Consider the following 26,477-nt stretch of genomic DNA (forward strand, 5'->3'; position numbering starts at 1 on the left):
TTACAGTTTGTGAATTTTAACGGCAAATGGCCAGAAAGCCATTGTTGTGCATTTGCGGTGGAAATGGATGGATGGACGGATGGCTGGCAAGAGTTGCCATTTCTATCTTTACAGCAAGTTGGGCAGACTGGTAAGTCTGGTATGCATGGAAATGTGACCGAAATTCCGGACAACCCAGTAAAGGGCAAGGCAACAAGTCATTATTGTAATTATGTTAATAGTCACCCAAACCGCCCACACAGCCACACACCCACACAGGACATCCCGCATATAAAGAAAGGGATGGAGAGTACGTGCCCCGAGAAAATGAAACTGTGACATCCAAGAGACTGGATTCTAAACTGCTTGATGGCCTGGTCATAAGGCCGGAAGTCTGTCAATTTGCGTATAATTTGTTTATGAGCTTCGCACACACCCGACGCACACACGCATCTACAAAAACGCCTCCAGAACGGATACGGAAGCTGGAAATCAGAGCAAGGAAACGTTTTGATTTCATTCAGCTATCACCGTCTCTCGTACTCTCTAGGTACAATGTAAGTCAAAATAATAGTATTTGCCATTTGGTTTAATTAGATTAGATATATAATTATTTTTAAATTTATGGAAATACAAATCCCTTACCTTAAATAATAACAAATTTTAACTTAATATTACCAATCAAATACCCACATAGTGCTATTATATTTTCCACAATTGTCTCACTGTGAGCTTATGACACACTCCTTAGTTAGAACTTTTAAATACTTGAGTGGGCATGGAGTCTATCTGGTGTGGTGCTGTTATGTGGCAAAGTGTATTAAAAATGAAAACATCAATTTAAACATTTAAATCAAAACAAATGCATTCAAAACTGAAATGCTTTAATAAAAGTCTAGGGGCATTTAAGAGGAACAAAAACTCCTTTGAATATTTCCTTAAATGGAATTTGCTAAATTGCAAAAGCTGTTTTGTTTGCATAAAGTGAATCAATTTTGTGTGAAATTTGGTAAGACAAAAATAAAATCGATATGAAATCTATTGGTACATACAAATGGTTAAATTCTTAGAAAAATATTTTCCAAAAAGAATAAAACTGTTAACATGATTTTAAAAAAGGAACTTCATAATAAAATATAATTTATGATATTGCTAACTGGAAAAATATATATACTCTTTGAAAAAATGATCAAATTCTTAAGAAAATTGTATTTAAGAACAGAAAGTGCTATGATTTCCTTGTTTGAAATTTTTAAAATATCGATTTTTTTTGTTTCACACAGCAGTCAAATCTAGTAGAAGCAGTACCTTAAATTCTTATTATGTTCAGGTTTTGATTTTGGAGTACTGTAAATAATCGCGACCAAAATTCTTAATAGACAAGCAGGCAATGGCACGTTACCTAGCACAGATCATAATTTTGGGCACCAAAATGGTTGGGCGAGCGTTGATGAAGACGATTCGCCAGGAAGTTCAAGCATTCGAGGATGCGGCCCGTATACAGGAGACGTTGAAGGCCAATGAGCCTACCAACAGGAGTGTGTTGGCCAAAGGGATGAGCCTGGTGGAAGCGCAGCTGATTCTCAATGTGAAGGATCTTAATGACCGCGCGTTGATCGACACACATTACCAGCATCTGTTCCAGGCCAATGAAAAACCCTCCGGCGGTACCTTTTATATCCAGTCGAAGGTCTTTCGGGCCAAAGAGCGGATCGACAAGGAACTGGCCAGGCTGGATGCCTTGGCTAAATTAATCGACCCCTTACCTCCATCCCCATCAGGTTTCGCTTCCGGAACACATCCCCAATCAGAGTCCCAGGCCAAAGAGCCCGACCACAAAAGCCGTTAATCAGTCCCGGCTAGATTTCCAGCCTGACTTTTTGGTGGCGTGCATTCATTCAAGCTGTCCTGTAATATTATCTACAAAATCGTCCTCAAACTTCGTGTACACACAAACATATATATTTAAATCGTCTAATAAATATCATGTTTTTGTAAAAAAGAAGTTCAAAATTCAACTATAAATTTAATGATTTTAAAAGAAAAGTAATTATTGTTATTGTCTAAAAAAGCAAAAATGCATTTAAAAAATCATAACTGTCGACTTTTATAGTTACCCGTACTTTAAATATATATTAAAATACTAATTTTTGTTATTGGCAACGCGTATGAAAATGAAAAGAGCAACAATTTACATTCAAATGGCGTTTAATATCTGTTCGGGACATGTCATTGATCTCTATAATGAGGCACGTTTTACTAAAGCAAAAGTTCGACCATTCACACACATGCATATTGTATTATGGCAATTTTCAATTTGTGTGTGCATTTAAAATGCAATTTTCCATGGCAAAGCGAACTGCCGAGGCTCAATAAAATACAAGTGATTTATTTATACGCATTGTTGGATGTTGGACCGACTGGAAATTGGCGGTATAGCGAAGGGTGGGGTGACCGTTGGCTCTGGCCGAACTCTTAATAAAAACAATTAAACCAAATTGGCCACAATTGTAGGCAAAAATGATATAAAAAGCAAAATAAATTGAAACCGAAAACGGAAAACGGAAAACAGTTGACACACGTTGATCAAGATAGCGGAAAATGAGTGGTGCGAATGAAAAAGTGTGTGATATTGCACAAAAAAAAATGCGAGCACTTAAGTGGAAATGCAGTCGAGTGTCATCATCATCATCAAGGGAGCATCGCAGCAAACCCGCACACAAGTGCACAAAATCGAGAATGGTGTAAAATTTACTGGCAGAAAAAATATCGGCAGTTTATGAAAAAATGTTTTCAAATATAAATGATAAATATAAATATTTATATCCATTTCGCAAACATTACTTATTAAGAATAATCGTCTATTATTACTATTTTGACAACCATGCAAGTACATATTATTTCCAAAATCTTACGACCTTTAGCCAATCAAACATCTTAAATGAAATGACTAAACTATGTTTTTTTTTTCAGTGTACTTTCAGATATTGGCAGAAGTGCAGCAACAAATGATGAGCAGCAAAGTCGACAATGCGATTTGCGTTCGTTGCTTTCTTAGCCGTTCTTTCGTTTTTTTTTTTTTGTATTTTATGCGCTCTTTTCAACTTCTTAGTATGAAAAAACTATTCAAGTCTAATGGCACGAAAGAAAATAATGACGCACAATACACTTCGACAGTTTAAGCGGATTCACATGATTACAACCCAGTGGAGAAAGAAGAGAGTACAAAGAAGAGTGGCGAAACAGTGCAATAGAGAAAACTGAGAACGAAGAACTGAGAAAGAAGAAGGAACAAGCAGTAAGTAATAAGATCTGTCAATGTTTGAAGAAATTTGTTAAACGTATCAAAGCGACAAACAATGCGGCAATATCAATATGTGCTTCGTAAATTATAAAGTAGTATAAAATTCTTATACAAAGGTATAAGCTGATTGTCAGCTGCATAAAAATCAATCTTTTAGATGTGCTTATTGCTTTGACAAAGCTATGAAACGGCAACAAAACTGTGCTCTCTGCTGCCAAAAGACGTATACTTGATGTTGGGCACAAAAAAACAGTTTTTAGGCCATAGCACAGCTAAAAATGGTCCAAATGAGGAATGTAATACCTCGTAGGGCTCGTAACTTGATTGCCATGATTCCCAATTGATTAGCATTCAAATCTGGAAAACTTCATTTCTGGCCATTTTTTGAAAATTTTGATGATGGTACCCCTTATCAAAAATGCGAAATTTGGGCCCAAATTGATTTTCCCAAAATCGAAAAACGAGGGATAGGGGAGCTAAGTGTTGGTCGTTAGCAGCATAAAACAGTCGGTTTTTTGGCTGTGCGTCTTGTTTTGACCGAGCTAGAGCGAAAAACCCGGAAATAATATTGCAAATTTCTGTCAGAGCTAGGTTTTTTAATTTTTTAGCCATAAATCAGCACTCGCACCAAAAGAATCAGAACCATAATAGTAAAAGTAGGTATAGGGGTTTAAAGTGTTGGTTGTAAGCTGCATAAAACTGTCACTGGTTTAGCCGTGCGGCTTGTTTGGACAAAGTTAGAGCTAAGAAACGGCAACAAAACCGGGATCTCTTCCATCAGAAAAAGGTTTTTTGATTTTTTAGCCATAAATCAGCACTCGCACCAAAAGAATCAGAACCATAATGGTAAAAGCAGGTATAGGGGTTTAAAGTGTTGGTTGTTAGATGCATAAAACTGTCACTGGTTTAGCCGTGCGGCTTGTTTTGACAAAGTTAGAGCTAAGAAACGGCAACAAAACCGGGATCTCTTCCGTCAGAAAAAGGTTTTTTGATTTTTTAGCCATAAATCAGCACTCGCACCAAAAAAATCAGAACCATAATGGTAAAAACAGGTATAGGGGCTTAAAGTTTTGGTTGTTAGCTGCATAAAACTGTCACTGATTTAGTCATGCGGCTTGTTTGGACAAAGTTAGAGCTAAGAAACGGCAACAAAACCGGAATCTCTTCCGTCAGAAAAAGGTTTTTTGATTTTTTAGCCATAAATCAGCACTCGCACCAAAAGAATCAGAACCATAATAGTAAAAGTAGGTATAGGGGTTTAAAGTGTTGGTTGTAAGCTGCATAAAACTGTCACTGATTTAGCCATGTTTTCAGCATAAATCAGCACTCGCACCAAAAGAATCAGAACCATAATGGTAAAAGCAGGTATAGGGGTTTAAAGTGTTGGTTGTTAGATGCAAAAAACTGTCACTGGTTTAGCCGTGCGGCTTGTTTGGACAAAGTTAGAGCTAAGAAACGGCAACAAAACCGGAATCTCTTCTGTCAGAAATAGGTTTTTTGATTTTTTAGCCATAAATCAGCACGAGCACCAAAAAAATCAGAACCATAATGGTAAAAACAGGTATAGGGGCTTAAAGTTTTGGTTGTTAGCTGCATAAAACTGTCACTGGTTTAGCCGTGCGGCTTGTTTGGACAAAGTTAGAGCTAAGAAACGGCAACAAAACCGGAATCTCTTCCGTCAGAAAAAGGTTTTTTGATTTTTTAGCCATAAATCAGCACTCGCACCAAAAGAATCAGAACCATAATAGTAAAAGAAGGTATAGGGGTTTAAAGTTTTGGTTGTAAGCTGCATAAAACTGTCACTGGTTTAGCCGTGCGGCTTGTTTGGACAAAGTTAGAGCTAAGAAACGGCAACAAAACTGTGCTCTCTGCTGCCAACAGACGTATTCTTGATTTTGGGCACAAAAAAACAGTTTTTAGGCCATAGCACAGCCAAACATGGTCCAAATGAGGAATGTAATACCTCGTAGGGCTCGTAACTTGATTGCCATGATTCCCAATTGATTAGCATTCAAATCTGGAAAACTTCATTTCTGGCCATTTTTTGAAAATTTTGATGATGGTACCCCTTATCAAAAATGCGAAATTTGGGCCCAAATTGATTTTCCCAAAATCGAAAAACGAGGGATAGGGGAGGTAAGTGTTGGTCGTTAGCAGCATAAAACAGTCGTTATTTTGGCTGTGCGTCTTGTTTTGACCGAGTTAGAGCGAAAAACCCGGAAATAATATTGCAAATTTTTGTCAGAAATAGGTTTTTTGATTTTTTAGCCATAAATCAGCACTCGCACCAAAAGAATCAGAACCATAATGGTAAAAGCAGGTATAGCCGTGCGGCTTGTTTTGACAAAGTTAGAGCTAAGAAACGGCAACAAAACCGGGATCTCTTCCGTCAGAAAAAGGTTTTTTGATTTTTTAGCCATAAATCAGCACTCGCACCAAAAGAATCAGAACCATAATGGTAAAAGTAGGTATAGGGGTTTAAAGTGTTGGTTGTTAGCTGCATAAAACTGTCACTGGTTTAGCCGTGCGGCTTGTTTGGACAAAGTTAGAGCTAAGAAACGGCAACAAAACTGTGCTCTCTGCTGCCAACAGACGTATACTTGATTTTGGGCACACAAAAAAAAACAGTTTTTAGGCCATAGCACAGCCAAAAATGGTCCAAATGAGGAATGTAATACCTCGTAGGGCTCGTAACTTGATTGCCATGATTCCCAATTGATTAGCATTCAAATCTGGAAAACTTCATTTCTGGCCATTTTTTGAAAATTTTGATGATGGTACCCCTTATCAAAAATGCGAAATTTGGGCCCAAATTGATTTTCCCAAAATCGAAAAACGAGGGATAGGGGAGGTAAGTGTTGGTCGTTAGCAGCACAAAACAGTCTTTCTTTTGGCTGTGCGTCTTGTTTTGACCGAGCTAGAGCTAAAAACCCGGAAATAATATTGCAAATTTCTGTCAGAAATAGGTTTTTTGATTTTTTAGCCATAAATCAGCACTCGCACCAAAAGAATCAGAACCATAATGGCAAAAGCAGGTATAGGGGTTTAAAGTGTTGGTTGTTAGCTGCATAAAACTGTCACTGGTTTAGCCGTGCGGCTTGTTTTGACAAAGTTAGAGCTAAGAAACGGCAACAAAACCGGGATCTCTTCCGTCAGAAAAAGGTTTTTTGATTTTTTAGCCATAAATCAGCACTCGCACCAAAAGAATCAGAACCATAATGGCAAAAGCAGGTATAGGGGTTTAAAGTGTTGGTTGTTAGCTGCATAAAACTGTCACTGGTTTAGCCGTGCGGCTTGTTTTGACAAAGTTAGAGCTAAGAAACGGCAACAAAACCGGGATCTCTTCCGTCAGAAAAAGGTTTTTTGATTTTTTAGCCATAAATCAGCACTCGCACCAAAAGAATCAGAACCATAATGGTAAAAGCAGGTATAGGGGTTTAAAGTGTTGGTTGTTAGCTGCATAAAACTGTCACTGGTTTAGCCGTGCGGCTTGTTTTGACAAAGTTAGAGCTAAGAAACGGCAACAAAACCGGGATCTCTTCCGTCAGAAAAAGGTTTTTTGATTTTTTAGCCATAAATCAGCACTCGCACCAAAAGAATCAGAACCATAATAGTAAAAGTAGGTATAGGGGTTTAAAGTGTTGGTTGTTAGCTGCATAAAACTGTCACTGGTTTAGCCGTGCGGCTTGTTTGGACAAAGTTAGAGCTAAGAAACGGCAACAAAACTGTGCTCTCTGCTGCCAAAAGACGTATACTTGATTTTGGGCACAAAAAAACAGTTTTTAGGCAATAGCACAGCCAAAAATGGTCCAAATGGGGAATGTAATACCTCGTAGGGCTCGTAACTTGATTGCCATGATTCCCAATTGATTAGCATTCAAATCTGGAAAACTTCATTTCTGGCCATTTTTTGAAAATTTTGATGATGGTACCCCTTATCAAAAATGCGAAATTTGGGCCCAAATTGATTTTCCCAAAATCGAAAAACGAGGGATAGGGGAGGTAAGTGTTGGTCGTTAGCAGCACAAAACAGTCTTTCTTTTGGCTGTGCGTCTTGTTTTGACCGAGCTAGAGCTAAAAACCCGGAAATAATATTGCAAATTTCTGTCAGAAATAGGTTTTTTGATTTTTTAGCCATAAATCAGCACTCGCACCAAAAGAATCAGAACCATAATGGTAAAAGCAGGTATAGGGGTTTAAAGTGTTGGTTGTTAGCTGCATAAAACTGTCACTGGTTTAGCCGTGCGGCTTGTTTTGACAAAGTTAGAGCTAAGAAACGGCAACAAAACCGGGATCTCTTCCGTCAGAAAAAGGTTTTTTGATTTTTTAGCCATAAATCAGCACTCGCACCAAAAGAATCAGAACCATAATGGTAAAAGCAGGTATAGGGGTTTAAAGTGTTGGTTGTTAGCTGCATAAAACTGTCACTGGTTTAGCCGTGCGGCTTGTTTTGACAAAGTTAGAGCTAAGAAACCGGCAACAAAACCGCAAATCTCTTCCGTCAGAAAAAGGTTTTTTGATTTTTTAGCCATAAATCAGCACTCGCACCAAAAGAATCAGAACCATAATAGTAAAAGTAGGTATAGGGGTTTAAAGTGTTGGTTGTTAGCTGCATAAAACTGTCACTGGTTTAGCCGTGCGGCTTGTTTGGACAAAGTTAGAGCTAAGAAACGGCAACATAACTGTGCTCTCTGCTGCCAAAAGACGTATACTTGATGTTGGGCACAAAAAAACAGTTTTTAGGCAATAGCACAGCCAAAAATGGTCCAAATGGGGAATGTAATACCTCGTAGGGCTCGTAACTTGATTGCCATGATTCCCAATTGATTAGCATTCAAATCTGGAAAACTTCATTTCTGGCCATTTTTTGAAAATTTTGATGATGGTACCCCTTATCAAAAATGCGAAATTTGGGCCCAAATTGATTTTCCCAAAATCGAAAAACGAGGGATAGGGGAGCTAAGTGTTGGTCGTTAGCAGCATAAAACAGTCGTTATTTTGGCTGTGCGTCTTGTTTTGACCGAGCTAGAGCTAAAAACCCGGAAATAATATTGCAAATTTCTGTCAGAACTAGGTTTTTTGATTTTTTAGCCATAAATCAGCACTCGCACCAAAAGAATCAGAACCATAATGGTAAAAGCAGGTATAGGGGTTTAAAGTGTTGGTTGTTAGCTGCATAAAACTGTCACTGGTTTAGCCGTGCGGCTTGTTTTGACAAAGTTAGAGCTAAGAAACGGCAACAAAACCGGGATCTCTTCCGTCAGAAAAAGGTTTTTTGATTTTTTAGCCATAAATCAGCACTCGCACCAAAAGAATCAGAACCATAATGGTAAAAGCAGGTATAGGGGTTTAAAGTGTTGGTTGTTAGCTGCATAAAACTGTCACTGGTTTAGCCGTGCGGCTTGTTTTGACAAAGTTAGAGCTAAGAAACGGCAACAAAACCGGAATCTCTTCTGTCAGAAATAGGTTTTTGTGATTTTTAGCCATAAATCAGCACTCGCACCAAAAGAATCAGAACCATAATGGTAAAAGTAGGTATAGGGGTTTAAAGTGTTGGTTGTTAGCTGCATAAAACTGTCACTGGTTTAGCCGTGCGGCTTGTTTTGACAAAGTTAGAGCTAAGAAACGGCAACATAACTGTGCTCTCTGCTGCCAAAAGACGTATACTTGATTTTGGGCACAAAAAAACAGTTTTTAGGCCATAGCACAGCCAAAAATGGTCCAAATGAGGAATGTAATACCTCGTAGGGCTCGTAACTTGATTGCCATGATTCCCAATTGATTAGCATTCAAATCTGGAAAACTTCATTTCTGGCCATTTTTTGAAAATTTTGATGATGGTACCCCTTATCAAAAATGCGAAATTTGGGCCCAAATTGATTTTCCCAAAATCGAAAAACGAGGGATAGGGGAGGTAAGTGTTGGTCGTTAGCAGCACAAAACAGTCGTTCTTTTGGCTGTGCGTCTTGTTTTGACCGAGCTAGAGCTAAAAACCCGGAAATAATATTGCAAATTTCTGTCAGAAATAGGTTTTTTGATTTTTTAGCCATAAATCAGCACTCGCACCAAAAGAATCAGAACCATAATGGTAAAAGCAGGTATAGGGGTTTAAAGTGTTGGTTGTTAGCTGCATAAAACTGTCACTGGTTTAGCCGTGCGGCTTGTTTTGACAAAGTTAGAGCTAAGAAACGGCAACAAAACTGTGCTCTCTGCTGCCAAAAGACGTATACTTGATTTTGGGCACAAAAAAACAGTTTTTAGGCCATAGCACAGCCAAAAATGGTCCAAATGAGGAATGTAATACCTCGTAGGGCTCGTAACTTGATTGCCATGATTCCCAATTGATTAGCATTCAAATCTGGAAAACTTCATTTCTGGCCATTTTTTGAAAATTTTGATGATGGTACCCCTTATCAAAAATGCGAAATTTGGGCCCAAATTGATTTTCCCAAAATCGAAAAACGAGGGATAGGGGTTTAAAGTGTTGGTCGTTAGCAGCATAAAACAGTCTTCGTTTTGGCTGTGCGTCTTGTTTTGACCGAGCTAGAGCTAAGAAACCCGGAAATAATATTGCAAATTTCTGTCAGAAATAGGTTTTTTGATTTTTTTAGCCATAAATCAGCACTCGCACCAAAAGAATCAGAACCATAATGGTAAAAGCAGGTATAGGGGTTTAAAGTGTTGGTTGTTAGCTGCATAAAACTGTCACTGGTTTAGCCGTGCGGCTTGTTTTGACAAAGTTAGAGCTAAGAAACGGCAACAAAACTGTGCTCTCTGCTGCCAAAAGACGTATACTTGATTTTGGGCACAAAAAAACAGTTTTTAGGCCATAGCACAGCCAAAAATGGTCCAAATGTGGAATGTAATACCTCGTAGGGCTCGTAACTTGATTGCCATGATTCCCAATTGATTAGCATTCAAATCTGGAAAACTTCATTTCTGGCCATTTTTTGAAAATTTTGATGATGGTACCCCTTATCAAAAATGCGAAATTTGGGCCCAAATTGATTTTCCCAAAATCGAAAAACGAGGGATAGGGGAGGTAAGTGTTGGTCGTTAGCAGCACAAAACAGTCTTCCTTTTGGCTGTGCGTCTTGTTTTGATCGAGCTAGAGCTAATAACCCGGAAATAATATTGCAAATTTCTGTCAGAAATAGGTTTTTTGATTTTTAGCCATAAATCAGCACTCGCACTAAAAGAATCAGAACCATAATGGCAAAAGTAGGTATAGGGGTTTAAAGTGTTGGTTGTTAGCTGCATAAAACTGTCACTGGTTTAGCCGTGCGGCTTGTTTTGACAAAGTTAGAGCTAAGAAACGGCAACAAAACCGGGATCTCTTCCGTCAGAAAAAGGTTTTTTGATTTTTTAGCCATAAATCAGCACTCGCACCAAAAGAATCAGAACCATAATGGTAAAAGCAGGTATAGGGGTTTAAAGTGTTGGTTGTTAGCTGCATAAAACTGTCACTGGTTTAGCCGTGCGGCTTGTTTTGACAAAGTTAGAGCTAAGAAACGGCAACAAAACTGTGCTCTCTGCTGCCAAAAGACGTATACTTGATTTTGGGCACAAAAAAACAGTTTTTAGGCCATAGCACAGCCAAAAATGGTCCAAATGAGGAATGTAATACCTCGTAGGGCTCGTAACTTGATTGCCATGATTCCCAATTGATTAGCATTCAAATCTGGAAAACTTCATTTCTGGCCATTTTTTGAAAATTTTGATGATGGTACCCCTTATCAAAAATGCGAAATTTGGGCCCAAATTGATTTTCCCAAAATCGAAAAACGAGGGATAGGGGAGGTAAGTGTTGGTCGTTAGCAGCACAAAACAGTTTTCTTTTTGGCTGTGCGTCTTGTTTTGACCGAGCTAGAGCTAAAAACCCGGAAATAATATTGCAAATTTCTGTCAGAAATAGGTTTTTTGATTTTTTAGCCATAAATCAGCACTCGCACCAAAAGAATCAGAACCATAATGGTAAAAGCAGGTATAGGGGTTTAAAGTGTTGGTTGTTAGCTGCATAAAACTGTCACTGGTTTAGCCGTGCGGCTTGTTTTGACAAAGTTAGAGCTAAGAAACGGCAACAAAACTGTGCTCTCTGCTGCCAAAAGACGTATACTTGATTTTGGGCACAAAAAAACAGTTTTTAGGCCATAGCACAGCCAAAAATGGTCCAAATGAGGAATGTAATACCTCGTAGGGCTCGTAACTTGATTGCCATGATTCCCAATTGATTAGCATTCAAATCTGGAAAACTTCATTTCTGGCCATTTTTTGAAAATTTTGATGATGGTACCCCTTATCAAAAATGCGAAATTTGGGCCCAAATTGATTTTCCCAAAATCGAAAAACGAGGGATAGGGGAGGTAAGTGTTGGTCGTTAGCAGCACAAAACAGTCTTTTTTTGGCTGTGCGTCTTGTTTTGACCGAGCTAGAGCTAAAAACCCGGAAATAATATTGCAAATTTCTGTCAGAAATAGGTTTTTTGATTTTTTAGCCATAAATCAGCACTCGCACCAAAAGAATCAGAACCATAATGGTAAAAGCAGGTATAGGGGTTTAAAGTGTTGGTTGTTAGCTGCATAAAACTGTCACTGGTTTAGCCGTGCGGCTTGTTTTGACAAAGTTAGAGCTAAGAAACGGCAACAAAACCGGAATCTCTTCTGTCAGAAAAAGGTTTTTTGATTTTTTAGCCATAAATCAGCACTCGCACCAAAAGAATCAGAACCATAATGGCAAAAGCAGGTATAGGGGTTTAAAGTGTTGGTTGTTAGCTGCATAAAACTGTCACTGGTTTAGCCGTGCGGCTTGTTTTGACAAAGTTAGAGCTAAGAAACGGCAACAAAACCGGAATCTCTTCTGTCAGAAATAGGTTTTTTGATTTTTTAGCCATAAATCAGCACTCGCACCAAAAGAATCAGAACCATAATGGTAAAAGCAGGTATAGGGGTTTAAAGTGTTGGTTGTTAGCTGCATAAAACTGTCACTGGTTTAGCCGTGCGGCTTGTTTTGACAAAGTTAGAGCTAAGAAACGGCAACAAAACTGTGCTCTCTGCTGCCAAAAGACGTATACTTGATTTTGGGCACAAAAAAACAGTTTTTAGGCCATAGCACAGCCAAAAATGGTCCAAATGAGGAATGTAATACCTCGTAGGGCTCGTAACTTGATTGCCATGATTCCCAATTGATTAGCATTCAAATCTGGAAAACTTCATTTCTGGCCATTTTTTGAAAATTTTGATGATGGTACCCCTTATCAAAAATGCGAAATTTGGGCCCAAATTGATTTTCCCAAAATCGAAAAACGAGGGATAGGGGAGGTAAGTGTTGGTCGTTAGCAGCACAAAACAGTCTTCCTTTTGGCTGTGCGTCTTGTTTTGATCGAGCTAGAGCTAATAACCCGGAAATAATATTGCAAATTTCTGTCAGAAATAGGTTTTTTGATTTTTTAGCCATAAATCAGCACTCGCACCAAAAGAATCAGAACCATAATGGTAAAAGCAGGTATAGGGGTTTAAAGTGTTGGTTGTTAGCTGCATAAAACTGTCACTGGTTTAGCCGTGCGGCTTGTTTTGACAAAGTTAGAGCTAAGAAACGGCAACAAAACTGTGCTCTCTGCTGCCAAAAGACGTATACTTGATTTTGGGCACAAAAAAACAGTTTTTAGGCCATAGCACAGCCAAAAATGGTCCAAATGAGGAATGTAATACCTCGTAGGGCTCGTAACTTGATTGCCATGATTCCCAATTGATTAGCATTCAAATCTGGAAAACTTCATTTCTGGCCATTTTTTGAAAATTTTGATGATGGTACCCCTTATCAAAAATGCGAAATTTGGGCCCAAATTGATTTTCCCAAAATCGAAAAACGAGGGATAGGGGAGGTAAGTGTTGGTCGTTAGCAGCACAAAACAGTTTTCTTTTGGCTGTGCGTCTTGTTTTGACCGAGCTAGAGCTAAAAACCCGGAAATAATATTGCAAATTTCTGTCAGAAATAGGTTTTTTGATTTTTTAGCCATAAATCAGCACTCGCACCAAAAGAATCAGAACCATAATGGTAAAAGCAGGGATAGGGATTTAAAGTGTTGGTTGTTAGCTGCATAAAACTGTCACTGGTTTAGCCGTGCGGCTTGTTTTGACAAAGTTAGAGCTAAGAAACGGCAACAAAACTGTGCTCTCTGCTGCCAAAAGACGTATACTTGATTTTGGGCACAAAAAAACAGTTTTTAGGCCATAGCACAGCCAAAAATGGTCCAAATGAGGAATGTAATACCTCGTAGGGCTCGTAACTTGATTGCCATGATTCCCAATTGATTAGCATTCAAATCTGGAAAACTTCATTTCTGGCCATTTTTTGAAAATTTTGATGATGGTACCCCTTATCAAAAATGCGAAATTTGGGCCCAAATTGATTTTCCCAAAATCGAAAAACGAGGGATAGGGGAGGTAAGTGTTGGTCGTTAGCAGCACAAAACAGTTTTCTTTTTGGCTGTGCGTCTTGTTTTGACCGAGCTAGAGCTAAAAACCCGGAAATAATATTGCAAATTTCTGTCAGAAATAGGTTTTTTGATTTTTTAGCCATAAATCAGCACTCGCACCAAAAGAATCAGAACCATAATGGTAAAAGCAGGGATAGGGATTTAAAGTGTTGGTTGTTAGCTGCATAAATCTGTCACTGGTTTAGCCGTGCGGCTTGTTTTGACAAAGTTAGAGCTAAGAAACGGCAACAAAACTGTGCTCTCTGCTGCCAAAAGACGTATACTTGATTTTGGGCACAAAAAAACAGTTTTTAGGCCATAGCACAGCCAAAAATGGTCCAAATGAGGAATGTAATACCTCGTAGGGCTCGTAACTTGATTGCCATGATTCCCAATTGATTAGCATTCAAATCTGGAAAACTTCATTTCTGGCCATTTTTTGAAAATTTTGATGATGGTACCCCTTATCAAAAATGCGAAATTTGGGCCCAAATTGATTTTCCCAAAATCGAAAAACGAGGGATAGGGGAGGTAAGTGTTGGTCGTTAGCAGCACAAAACAGTCTTTCTTTTGGCTGTGCGTCTTGTTTTGACCGAGCTAGAGCTAAAAACCCGGAAATAATATTGCAAATTTCTGTCAGAAATAGGTTTTTTGATTTTTTAGCCATAAATCAGCACTCGCACCAAAAGAATCAGAACCATAATGGTAAAAGCAGGGATAGGGATTTAAAGTGTTGGTTGTTAGCTGCATAAATCTGTCACTGGTATAGCCGTGCGGCTTGTTTTGACAAAGTTAGAGCTAAGAAACGGCAACAAAACTGTGCTCTCTGCTGCCAAAAGACGTATACTTGATTTTGGGCAAAAAAAACAGTTTTTAGGCCATAGCACAGCCAAAAATGGTCCAAATGAGGAATGTAATACCTCGTAGGGCTCGTAACTTGATTGCCATGATTCCCAATTGATTAGCATTCAAATCTGGAAAACTTCATTTCTGGCCATTTTTTGAAAATTTTGATGATGGTACCCCTTATCAAAAATGCGAAATTTGGGCCCAAATTGATTTTCCCAAAATCGAAAAACGAGGGATAGGGGAGGTAAGTGTTGGTCGTTAGCAGCACAAAACAGTCTTCCTTTTGGCTGTGCGTCTTGTTTTGACCGAGCTAGAGCTAAAAACCCGGAAATAATATTGCAAATTTCTGTCAGAAATAGGTTTTTTGATTTTTTAGCCATAAATCAGCACTCGCACCAAAAGAATCAGAACCATAATGGTAAAAGCAGGGATAGGGATTTAAAGTGTTGGTTGTTAGCTGCATAAATCTGTCACTGGTATAGCCGTGCGGCTTGTTTTGACAAAGTTAGAGCTAAGAAACGGCAACAAAACTGTGCTCTCTGCTGCCAAAAGACGTATACTTGATTTTGGGCACAAAAAAACAGTTTTTAGGCCATAGCACAGCCAAAAATGGTCCAAATGAGGAATGTAATACCTCGTAGGGCTCGTAACTTGATTGCCATGATTCCCAATTGATTAGCATTCAAATCTGGAAAACTTCATTTCTGGCCATTTTTTGAAAATTTTGATGATGGTACCCCTTATCAAAAATGCGAAATTTGGGCCCAAATTGATTTTCCCAAAATCGAAAAACGAGGGATAGGGGAGGTAAGTGTTGGTCGTTAGCAGCACAAAACAGTCTTCCTTTTGGCTGTGCGTCTTGTTTTGATCGAGCTAGAGCTAATAACCCGGAAATAATATTGCAAATTTCTGTCAGAAATAGGTTTTTTGATTTTTTAGCCATAAATCAGCACTCGCACCAAAAGAATCAGAACCATAATGGTAAAAGCAGGGATAGGGATTTAAAGTGTTGGTTGTTAGCTGCATAAATCTGTCACTGGTTTAGCCGTGCGGCTTGTTTTGACAAAGTTAGAGCTAAGAAACGGCAACAAAACTGTGCTCTCTGCTGCCAAAAGACGTATACTTAATTTTGGGCACAAAAAAAACAGTTTTAGGCCATAGCACAGCCAAAAATGGTCAAAAACTTGATTGCCATGATTCCCAATTGATTAGCATTCAATCTGGAAAACTTATTTCTGGCCATTTTTTGAAAATTTTGATGATGGTACCCTTATCAAAAATGCGAAATTTGGGCCCAAATTGATTTTCCCAAAATCGAAAAACGAGGGATAGGGGAGGTAAGTGTTGGTCGTTAGCAGCACAAAACAGTTTTCTTTTTGGCTGTGCGTCTTGTTTTGACCGAGCTAGAGCTAAAAACCCGGAAATAATATTGCAAATTTCTGTCAGAAATAGGTTTCTTTAGCCATAAATCAGCACTCGCACCAAAAGAATCAGAACCATAATGGTAAAAGCAGGGATAGGGATTTAAAGTGTTGGTTGTTAGCTGCATAAATCTGTCACTGGTTTAGCTGTGCAGTTTGTTTTGACAAAGTTAGAGCTAAGAAACGGCAACAAAACTGTGCTCTCTGCTGCCAAAAGACGTATACTTGATTTTGGGCACAAAAAAACAGTTTTTAGGCCATAGCACAGCCAAAAATGGTCCAAATGAGGAATGTAATACCTCGTAGGGCTCGAAACTTGATTGCCATGATTCCCAATTGATTAGCATTCAAATCTGGAAAACTTAATTTTTGGCCATATTTTGAAAATTTTGATGATGGTACCCCTTATCAAAAATGCGAAATTTGGGCCCAAATTGATTTTCCCAAAATCGAAAAACGAGGGATAGGGGAGGTAAGTGTTGGTCGTTAGCAGCACAAAACAGTTTTCTTTTTGGCTGTGCGTCTTGTTTTGACCGAGCTAGAGCTAAAAACCCGGAAATAATATTGCAAATTTCTGTCAGAAATAGGTTTTTTGATTTTTTAGCCATAAATCAGCACTCGCACCAAAAGAATCAGAACCATAATGGTAAAAGCAGGTATAGGGATTTAAAGTTTTGGTTGTTAGCTGCATAAAACTGTCACTGGTTTAGCTGTGAAGCTTGTTTTGACAAAGTTACAGCTAAGAAACGGCAACAAAACTGTGCTCTCTGCTGCCAAAAGACGTATACTTGATTTTGGCAAAAACAGTTTTATAACCCAAAATCGAAAAAACGTAGGGCTCGAAATTGTTGCCATGATTATTGTTAGATTAGAGGTAAGTGTTGGTCGTTAGCAGCACAAAACAGTTTTCTTTTGGCTGTGCGTCTTGTTTTGACCGAGCTAGAGCTAAAAACCCGGAAATAATATTGCAAATTTCTGTCAGAAATAGGTTTTTTGATTTTTTAGCCATAAATCAGCACTCGCACCAAAAGAATCAGAACCATAATGGTAAAAGCAGGGATAGGGATTTAAAGTGTTGGTTGTTAGCTGCATAAATCTGTCACTGGTATAGCCGTGCGGCTTGTTTTGACAAAGTTAGAGCTAAGAAACGGCAACAAAACTGTGCTCTCTGCTGCCAAAAGACGTATACTTGATTTTGGGCACAAAAAAACAGTTTTTAGGCAATAGCACAGCCAAAAATGGTCCAAATGAGGAATGTAATACCTCGTAGGGCTCGAAACTTGATTGCCATGATTCCCAATTGATTAGCATTCAAATCTGGAAAACTTAATTTTTGGCCATATTTTGAAAATTTTGATGATGGTACCCCTTATCAAAAATGCGAAATTTGGGCCCAAATTGATTTTCCCAAAATCGAAAAACGAGGGATAGGGGAGGTAAGTGTTGGTCGTTAGCAGCACAAAACAGTTTTCTTTTTGGCTGTGCGTCTTGTTTTGACCGAGCTAGAGCTAAAAACCCGGAAATAATATTGCAAATTTCTGTCAGAAATAGGTTTTTTGATTTTTTAGCCATAAATCAGCACTCGCACCAAAAGAATCAGAACCATAATGGTAAAAGCAGGGATAGGGATTTAAAGTGTTGGTTGTTAGCTGCATAAATCTGTCACTGGTTTAGCTGGGCAGTTTGTTTTGACAAAGTTACAGCTAAGAAACGGCAACAAAACTGTGCTCTCTGCTGCCAAAAGACGTATACTTGATTTAGGGCAAAAAAAACAGTTTTTAGGCAATAGCACAGCCAAAAATGGTCCAAATGAGGAATGTAATACCTCGTAGGGCTCGAAACTTGATTGCCATGATTCCCAATTGATTAGCATTCAAATCTGGAAAACTTAATTTTTGGCCATATTTTGAAAATTTTGATGATGGTACCCCTTATCAAAAATGCGAAATTTGGGCCCAAATTGATTTTCCCAAAATCGAAAAACGAGGGATAGGGGAGGTAAGTGTTGGTCGTTAGCAGCACAAAACAGTCTTCCTTTTGGCTGTGCGTCTTGTTTTGACCGAGCTAGAGCTAATAACCCGGAAATAGTATTGCAAATTTCTGTCAGGAATAGGTTTTTTGATTTTTTAGCCATAAATCAGCACTCGCACCAAAAGAATCAGAACCATAATGGTAAAAGCAGGGATAGGGATTTAAAGTGTTGGTTGTTAGCTGCATAAAACTGTCACTGGTTTAGCTGTGAAGCTTGTTTTGACAAAGTTACAGCTAAGAAACGGCAACAAAACTGTGCTCTCTGCTGCCAAAAGACGTATACTTGATTTTGGGCACAAAAAAACAGTTTTTAGGCCATAGCACAGCCAAAAATGGTCCAAATGTGGAATGTAATACCTCGTAGGGCTCGTAACTTGATTGCCATGATTCCCAATTGATTAGCATTCAAATCTGGAAAACTTCATTTCTGGCCATTTTTTGAAAATTTTGATGATGGTACCCCTTATCAAAAATGCGAAATTTGGGCCCAAATTGATTTTCCCAAAATCGAAAAACGAGGGATAGGGGAGGTAAGTGTTGGTCGTTAGCAGCACAAAACAGTCTTCCTTTTGGCTGTGCGTCTTGTTTTGACCGAGCTAGAGCTAATAACCCGGAAATAATATTGCAAATTTCTGTCAGAAATAGGTTTTTTGATTTTTTAGCCATAAATCAGCACTCGCACCAAAAGAATCAGAACCATAATGGTAAAAGCAGGGATAGGGGTTTAAAGTGTTGGTTGTTAGCTGCATAAAACTGTCACTGGTTTAGCTGTGCGGCTTGTTTTGACAAAGTTAGAGCTAAGAAACGGCAACAAAACTGTGCTCTCTGCTGCCAAAAGACGTATACTTGATTTTGGGCACAAAAAAAACAGTTTTTAGGCCATAGCACAGCCAAAAATGGTCCAAATGAGGAATGTAATACCTCGTAGGGCTCGTAACTTGATTGCCATGATTCCCAATTGATTAGCATTCAAATCTGGAAAACTTCATTTCTGGCCATTTTTTGAAAATTTTGATGATGGTACCCCTTATCAAAAATGCGAAATTTGGGCCCAAATTGATTTTCCCAAAATCGAAAAACAAGGGATAGGGGAGGTAAGTGTTGGTCGTTAGCAGCACAAAACAGTTTTCTTTTTGGCTGTGCGTCTTGTTTTGACCGAGCTAGAGCTAAAAACCCGGAAATAATATTGCAAATTTCTGTCAGAAATAGGTTTTTTGATTTTTTAGCCATAAATCAGCACTCGCACCAAAAGAATCAGAACCATAATGGTAAAAGCAGGGATAGGGATTTAAAGTGTTGGTTGTTAGCTGCATAAATCTGTCACTGGTTTAGCTGGGCAGTTTGTTTTGACAAAGTTACAGCTAAGAAACGGCAACAAAACTGTGCTCTCTGCTGCCAAAAGACGTATACTTGATTTAGGGCACAAAAAAACAGTTTTTAGGCCATAGCACAGCCAAAAATGGTCCAAATGAGGAATGTAATACCTCGTAGGGCTCGTAACTTGATTGCCATGATTCCCAATTGATTATCAAAAATGCGAAATTTGGGCCCAAATTGATTTTCCCAAAATCGAAAAACGAGGGATAGGGGAGGTAAGTGTTGGTCGTTAGCAGCACAAAACAGTCTTCCTTTTGGCTGTGCGTCTTGTTTTGATCGAGCTAGAGCTAATAACCCGGAAATAGTATTGCAAATTTCTGTCAGAAATAGGTTTTTTGATTTTTTAGCCATAAATCAGCACTCGCACCAAAAGAATCAGAACCATAATGGTAAAAGCAGGTATAGGGATTTAAAGTTTTGGTTGTTAGCTGCATAAAACTGTCACTGGTTTAGCTGTGCGGCTTGTTTTGACAAAGTTACAGCTAAGAAACGGCAACAAAACTTTGCTCTCTGCTGCCAAAAGACGTATACTTGATTTTGGGCACAAAAAAACAGTTTTTAGGCCATAGCACAGCCAAAAATGGTCCAAATGTGGAATGTAATACCTCGTAGGGCTCGTAACTTGATTGCCATGATTCCCAATTGATTAGCATTCAAATCTGGAAAACTTCATTTCTGGCCATTTTTTGAAAATTTTGATGATGGTACCCCTTATCAAAAATGCGAAATTTGGGCCCAAATTGATTTTCCCAAAATCGAAAAACGAGGGATAGGGGAGGTAAGTGTTGGTCGTTAGCAGCACAGAACAGTCTTCCTTTTCGCTGTGCGTCTTGTTTTGACCGAGCTAGAGCTAATAACCCGGAAATAGTATTGCAAATTTCTGTCAGAAATAGGTTTTTTGATTTTTTAGCCATAAATCAGCACTCGCACCAAAAGAATCAGAACCATAATGGTAAAAGCAGGTATAGGGATTTAAAGTTTTGGTTGTTAGCTGCATAAAACTGTCACTGGTTTAGCTGTGCGGCTTGTTTTGACAAAGTTAGAGCTAAGAAACGGCAACAAAACTGTGCTCTCTGCTGCCAAAAGACGTATACTTGATTTTGGGCACAAAAAAACAGTTTTTAGGCCATAGCACAGCCAAAAATGGTCCAAATGAGGAATGTAATACCTCGTAGGGCTCGTAACTTGATTGCCATGATTCCCAATTGATTAGCATTCAAATCTGGAAAACTTCATTTCTGGCCATTTTTTGAAAATTTTGATGATGGTACCCCTTATCAAAAATGCGAAATTTGGGCCCAAATTGATTTTCCCAAAATCGGAAAACAAGGGATAGGGGAGGTAAGTGTTGGTCGTTAGCAGCACAAAACAGTTTTCTTTTTGGCTGTGCGTCTTGTTTTGACCGAGCTAGAGCTAAAAACCCGGAAATAATATTGCAAATTTCTGTCAGAAATAGGTTTATTGATTTTTTAGCCATAAATCAGAACTCGCACCAAAAGAATCAGAACCATAATGGTAAAAGCAGGTATAGGGATTTAAAGTTTTGGTTGTTAGCTGCATAAAACTGTAACTGGTTTAGCTGTGCAGCTTGTTTTGACAAAGTTACAGCTAAGAAACGGCAACAAAACTGTGCTCTCTGCTGCCAAAAGACGTATACTTGATTTTCCCAAAATCGAAAAACGAGGGATAGGGGAGGTAAGTGTTGGTCGTTAGCAGCACAAAACAGTTTTCTTTTTGGCTGTGCGTCTTGTTTTGACCGAGCTAGAGCTAAAAACCCGGAAATAATATTGCAAATTTCTGTCAGAAATAGGTTTTTTGATTTTTTAGCCATAAATCAGCACTCGCACCAAAAGAATCAGAACCATAATGGTAAAAGCAGGTATAGGGATTTAAAGTGTTGGTTGTTAGCTGCATAAATCTGTCACTGGTTTAGCCGTGCAGTTTGTTTTGACAAAGTTAGAGCTAAGAAACGGCAACAAAACTGTGCTCTCTGCTGCCATCAGACGTATTCTTGATTTTGGGCAGAAAAAACAGTTTTTAGGCAATAGCACAGCCAAAAATGGTCCAAATGAGGAATGTAATACCTCGTAGGGCTCGTAACTTGATTGCCATGATTCCCAATTGATTAGCATTCAAATCTGGAAAACTTCATTTCTGGCCATTTTTTGAAAATTTTGATGATGGTACCCCTTATCAAAAATGCGAAATTTGGGCCCAAATTGATTTTCCCAAAATCGAAAAACGAGGGATAGGGGAGGTAAGTGTTGGTCGTTAGCAGCACAGAACAGTCTTCCTTTTGGCTGTGCGTCTTGTTTTGACCGAGCTAGAGCTAATAACCCGGAAATAGTATTGCAAATTTCTGTCAGAAATAGGTTTTTTGATTTTTTAGCCATAAATCAGCACTCGCACCAAAAGAATCAGAACCATAATGGCAAAAGCAGGTATAGGGATTTAAAGTTTTGGTTGTTAGCTGCATAAAACTGTCACTGGTTTAGCCGTGCAGTTTGTTTTGACAAAGTTAGAGCTAAGAAATGGCAACAAAACTGTGCTCTCTGCTGCCATCAGACGTATTCTTGATTTTAGGCACAAAAAAACAGTTTTTAGGCCATAGCACAGCCAAAAATGGTCCAAATGAGGAATGTTATACCTCGTAGAGCTCGTAACTTGATTGCCATGATTCCCAATTGATTAGCATTCAAATCGGGAAAACTTAATTTTTGGCCATATTTTAAAAATTTTGATGATGGTACCCCTTATCAAAAATGCGAAATTTGGGCCCAAATTGATTTTCCCAAAATCGAAAAACGAGGGATAGGGGAGGTAAGTGTTGGTCGTTAGCAGCACAGAACAGTCTTCCTTTTGGCTGTGCGTCTTGTTTTGACCGAGCTAGAGCTAAAAACCCGGAAATAATATTGCAAATTTCTGTCAGAAATAGGTTTATTGATTTTTTAGCCATAAATCAGAACTCGCACCAAAAGAATCAGAACCATAATGGTAAAAGCAGGTATAGGGATTTAAAGTTTTGGTTGTTAGCTGCATAAAACTGTAACTGGTTTAGCTGTGCAGCTTGTTTTGACAAAGTTACAGCTAAGAAACGGCAACAAAACTGTGCTCTCTGCTGCCAAAAGACGTATACTTGATTTTCCCAAAATCGAAAAACGAGGGATAGGGGAGGTAAGTGTTGGTCGTTAGCAGCACAAAACAGTTTTCTTTTTGGCTGTGCGTCTTGTTTTGACCGAGCTAGAGCTAAAAACCCGGAAATAATATTGCAAATTTCTGTCAGAAATAGGTTTTTTGATTTTTTAGCCATAAATCAGCACTCGCACCAAAAGAATCAGAACCATAATGGTAAAAGCAGGTATAGGGATTTAAAGTGTTGGTTGTTAGCTGCATAAATCTGTCACTGGTTTAGCCGTGCAGTTTGTTTTGACAAAGTTAGAGCTAAGAAACGGCAACAAAACTGTGCTCTCTGCTGCCATCAGACGTATTCTTGATTTTGGGCAGAAAAAACAGTTTTTAGGCAATAGCACAGCCAAAAATGGTCCAAATGAGGAATGTAATACCTCGTAGGGCTCGTAACTTGATTGCCATGATTCCCAATTGATTAGCATTCAAATCTGGAAAACTTCATTTCTGGCCATTTTTTGAAAATTTTGATGATGGTACCCCTTATCAAAAATGCGAAATTTGGGCCCAAATTGATTTTCCCAAAATCGAAAAACGAGGGATAGGGGAGGTAAGTGTTGGTCGTTAGCAGCACAGAACAGTCTTCCTTTTGGCTGTGCGTCTTGTTTTTACCGAGCTAGAGCTAATAGCCCGGAAATAGTATTGCAAATTTCTGTCAGAAATAGGTTTTTTGATTTTTTAGCCATAAATCAGCACTCGCACCAAAAGAATCAGAACCATAATGGTAAAAGCAGGTATAGGGATTTAAAGTGTTGGTTGTTAGCTGCATAAATCTGTCACTGGTTTAGCCGTGCGGCTTGTTTTGACAAAGTTAGAGCTAAGAAACGGCAACAAAACTGTGCTCTCTGCTGCCAAAGGACGTATACTTGATTTTAGGCACAAAAAAACAGTGTTTAGGCCATAGCATAGCCAAAAATGGCCCAAATGGGGAATGTAATACCTCGTAGGGCTCGTAACTTGATTGCCATGATTCCCAATTGATTAGCATTCAAATCTGGAAAACTTCATTTCTGGCCATTTTTTGAAAATTTTGATGATGGTACCCCTTATCAAAAATGCGAAATTTGGGCCCAAATTGATTTTCCCAAAATCGAAAAACGAGGGATAGGGGAGGTAAGTGTTGGTCGTTAGCAGCACAGAACAGTCTTCCTTTTGGCTGTGCGTCTTGTTTTGACCGAGCTAGAGCTAATAACCCGGAAATAGTATTGCAAATTTCTGTCAGAAATAGGTTTTTTGAATTTTTAGCCATAAATCAGCACTCGCACCAAAAGAATCAGAACCATAATGGTAAAAGTAGGTATAGGGGCTTAAAGTTCTTGTTGTTAGCTGCATAAACCATAATGGTAAAAGCAGGTATAGGGATTTAAAGTTTTGGTTGTTAGCTGCATAAAACTGTCACTGGTTTAGCTGTGCGGCTTGTTTTGACAAAGTTAGAGCTAAGAAACTGCAACAAAATCGGGATCTCTTCTGTCAGAAATAGTTTTTTTTTATTTTTTAGCCATAAATCAGCTCTCGCACCAAAAGAATCAGAACCATAATGGTACAAGCAGGTATAGGGATTTAAAGTTTTGGTTGTTAGCTGCATAAAACTGTCACTGGTTTAGCTGTGCAGCTTGTTTTGGCAAAGTTAGAGCTAAGAAACGGCAACAAAACCGGGATCTCTTCTGTCAGAAAAAGGTTATTAAAAATGCGAAATTTGGGCCAAAATTGAATTTCCCAAAATCGGATTGAAGTTTTCCAGATTTGAATGCAAATTGATTGGGAATCAAAGCAATGAAATTACGAGCCCAACGAGGTATTGCTTTGCCCAATTGGACCATTTTTGGCGTGCTATTACAAAAACACTGATTTTTTTGTGCTTAAAATCTAGTAAAGGTGTTTTGACTGCAGAGAGCAGTTTCTAAGCTCTAAATTTGTTAAAACAAGCCACTTGGATAATTAACTAACTTTACTAACGAAACTTAAAAGCCCTATACTAATTTTTATTGTTTTGGTATTTTGCGGCGAGTGCTAATTTAATTTAATGGCTAAAAAATGTAAAAATACAATTTTTTGCAGATATTTGCAATTTTATTTGCGGGTTTCTAGATATAACTTTCTGAAATCAAGACGTACGAACGACTGTTTTGTGCAGCTTTTGAATAAAACTTATTATTCGATGCATTTTGACGAATAATTGGCAAAACTTTACATTTTTGTAGCTAATCCAATTTAAAATGTTTTTTAGGCAACCAAGTGATGGTGATGACTAGGACTTTAAGCGGAGCTTTTATGCGGACATTTATAACCAATGAAATCAGCTATAAAATACTTAAAGGGACCCCGCCTGCTCAACGGAGAAGGACCCTTGTCACGCAGATCGATACATTTTTGTTTGTAAAATTAAATTTAAATGTGAAAACGTTTCAATAAAATTAAAAATTAAATAATTTTGATTTTATATGGTATTACGTTAAGAAAGAAGAGGTAAATTACCAAAACATTTTGACGAAAATTCGCCCTAAGTTTTGACGAAAATATTTATTAAAAAATTGGGTAATCATTTTACATAATCGGCAAAAGTTTCGACAAAAATATACTTTTAAATTTTTGCGAATATTGGTCAATGTGTGCCTAAAAGTATGCAAAAATTTTTCCTGGACAGTCGTATATGCCTAAAGGTATGCTAGCATTTTTCGACAGTCATATATGCCCACAGGTGTGCTACGTTAGTGGAATACCTTAAAGTATGCTACAACTTCTCGCCTGAAAGATTTTTGCCAATGAAGTCGTACGTGCCTAAAAGTATGCCTCATTAGCGGAATGCCTTAGAGTATTCTAAAATGGTTCACCTATACAGTTACATACACCTAAAAGTATGCACATATTTTTCGCCACGACAGTCGTACATGCATAAAGGTATGCTACAATCCCCGAACCTCTTCAAGAAAGCTTTGCATATTCGTTTTTTTCGTTCATTTTATTTAATCGTTCATATTATAATATTATACATAAAATAAATGTTCACGACGAGAGCGTATTCCAGTGTCGGTCGTCAAATGACATTCCATTGCTCCATTCTCAATTCGATTCATAGCAGCCCTCAAGCTCGGAGGAGGTTGCTGTTGCAGTTTATTACCTTTAACCCCCCCTATACCTACTTTTACCATTATGGTTCTGATTCTTTTGGTTCGAGTGCTGATTTATGGCTAAAAAATAAAAAAACCTATTTCTGACAGAAATTTGCAATACTATTTCCGGGTTATTAGCTCTAGCTCGGTCAAAACAAGACGCACAGCCAAAAGGAAGACTGTTCTGTGCTGCTAACGACCAACACTTACCTCCCCTATCCCTCGTTTTTCGATTTTGGGAAAATCAATTTGGGCCCAAATTTCGCATTTTTGATAAGGGGTACCATCATCAAAATTTTCAAAAAATGGCCAGAAATGAAGTTTTCCAGATTTGAATGCTAATCAATTGGGAATCATGGCAATCAAGTTACGAGCCCTACGAGGTATTACATTCCCCATTTGGGCCATTTTTGGCTATGCTATGGCCTAAACACTGTTTTTTTTGTGCCCAAAATCAAGTATACGTCTTTTGGCAGCAGAGAGCACAGATTTGTTGCCGTTTCTTAGCTCTAACTTTGTCAAAACAAGCCGCACGGCTAAACCAGTGACAGTTTTATGCAGCTAACAACAAGAACTTTAAACCCCTATACCTACTTTTACCATTATGGTTCTGATTCTTTTAGTGCGAGTGCTGATTTATGGCTAAAAATTCAAAAAACCTATTTCTGACAGTAAAAATCCCGATTTTGTTGCCGTTTCTTAGCTCTAACTTTGTCAAAACAAGCCGCACGGCTAAACCAGTGACA

General features: G+C 38.4%; 1 protein-coding gene and 1 long non-coding RNA gene across 2 annotated transcripts; both read left to right on the forward strand.

Moving 5' to 3' along the window:
- Positions 1-128: 128 nt before the first annotated feature.
- On the forward strand, positions 129-24,965 carry LOC121529951. The gene is made up of 3 exons (XR_005993706.1): positions 129-536; positions 2,953-3,277; positions 24,849-24,965. It is a non-coding gene; the product is annotated as an uncharacterized LOC121529951 (long non-coding RNA).
- LOC108104947 (mitochondrial import inner membrane translocase subunit Tim16) lies at positions 1,238-1,975 on the forward strand. Its single transcript, XM_017211311.1, has one exon. It carries the CDS (start codon positions 1,370-1,372, stop codon positions 1,826-1,828), a length of 459 nt encoding a protein of 152 aa, XP_017066800.1. The 5' UTR covers positions 1,238-1,369; the 3' UTR covers positions 1,829-1,975.
- Positions 24,966-26,477: the final 1,512 nt, after the last annotated feature.

This window comes from Drosophila eugracilis, unplaced genomic scaffold, assembly GCF_018153835.1.
Source record: "Drosophila eugracilis isolate 14026-0451.02 unplaced genomic scaffold, ASM1815383v1 contig_2147, whole genome shotgun sequence".
Classification (NCBI taxonomy): domain Eukaryota; kingdom Metazoa; phylum Arthropoda; class Insecta; order Diptera; family Drosophilidae; genus Drosophila; species Drosophila eugracilis.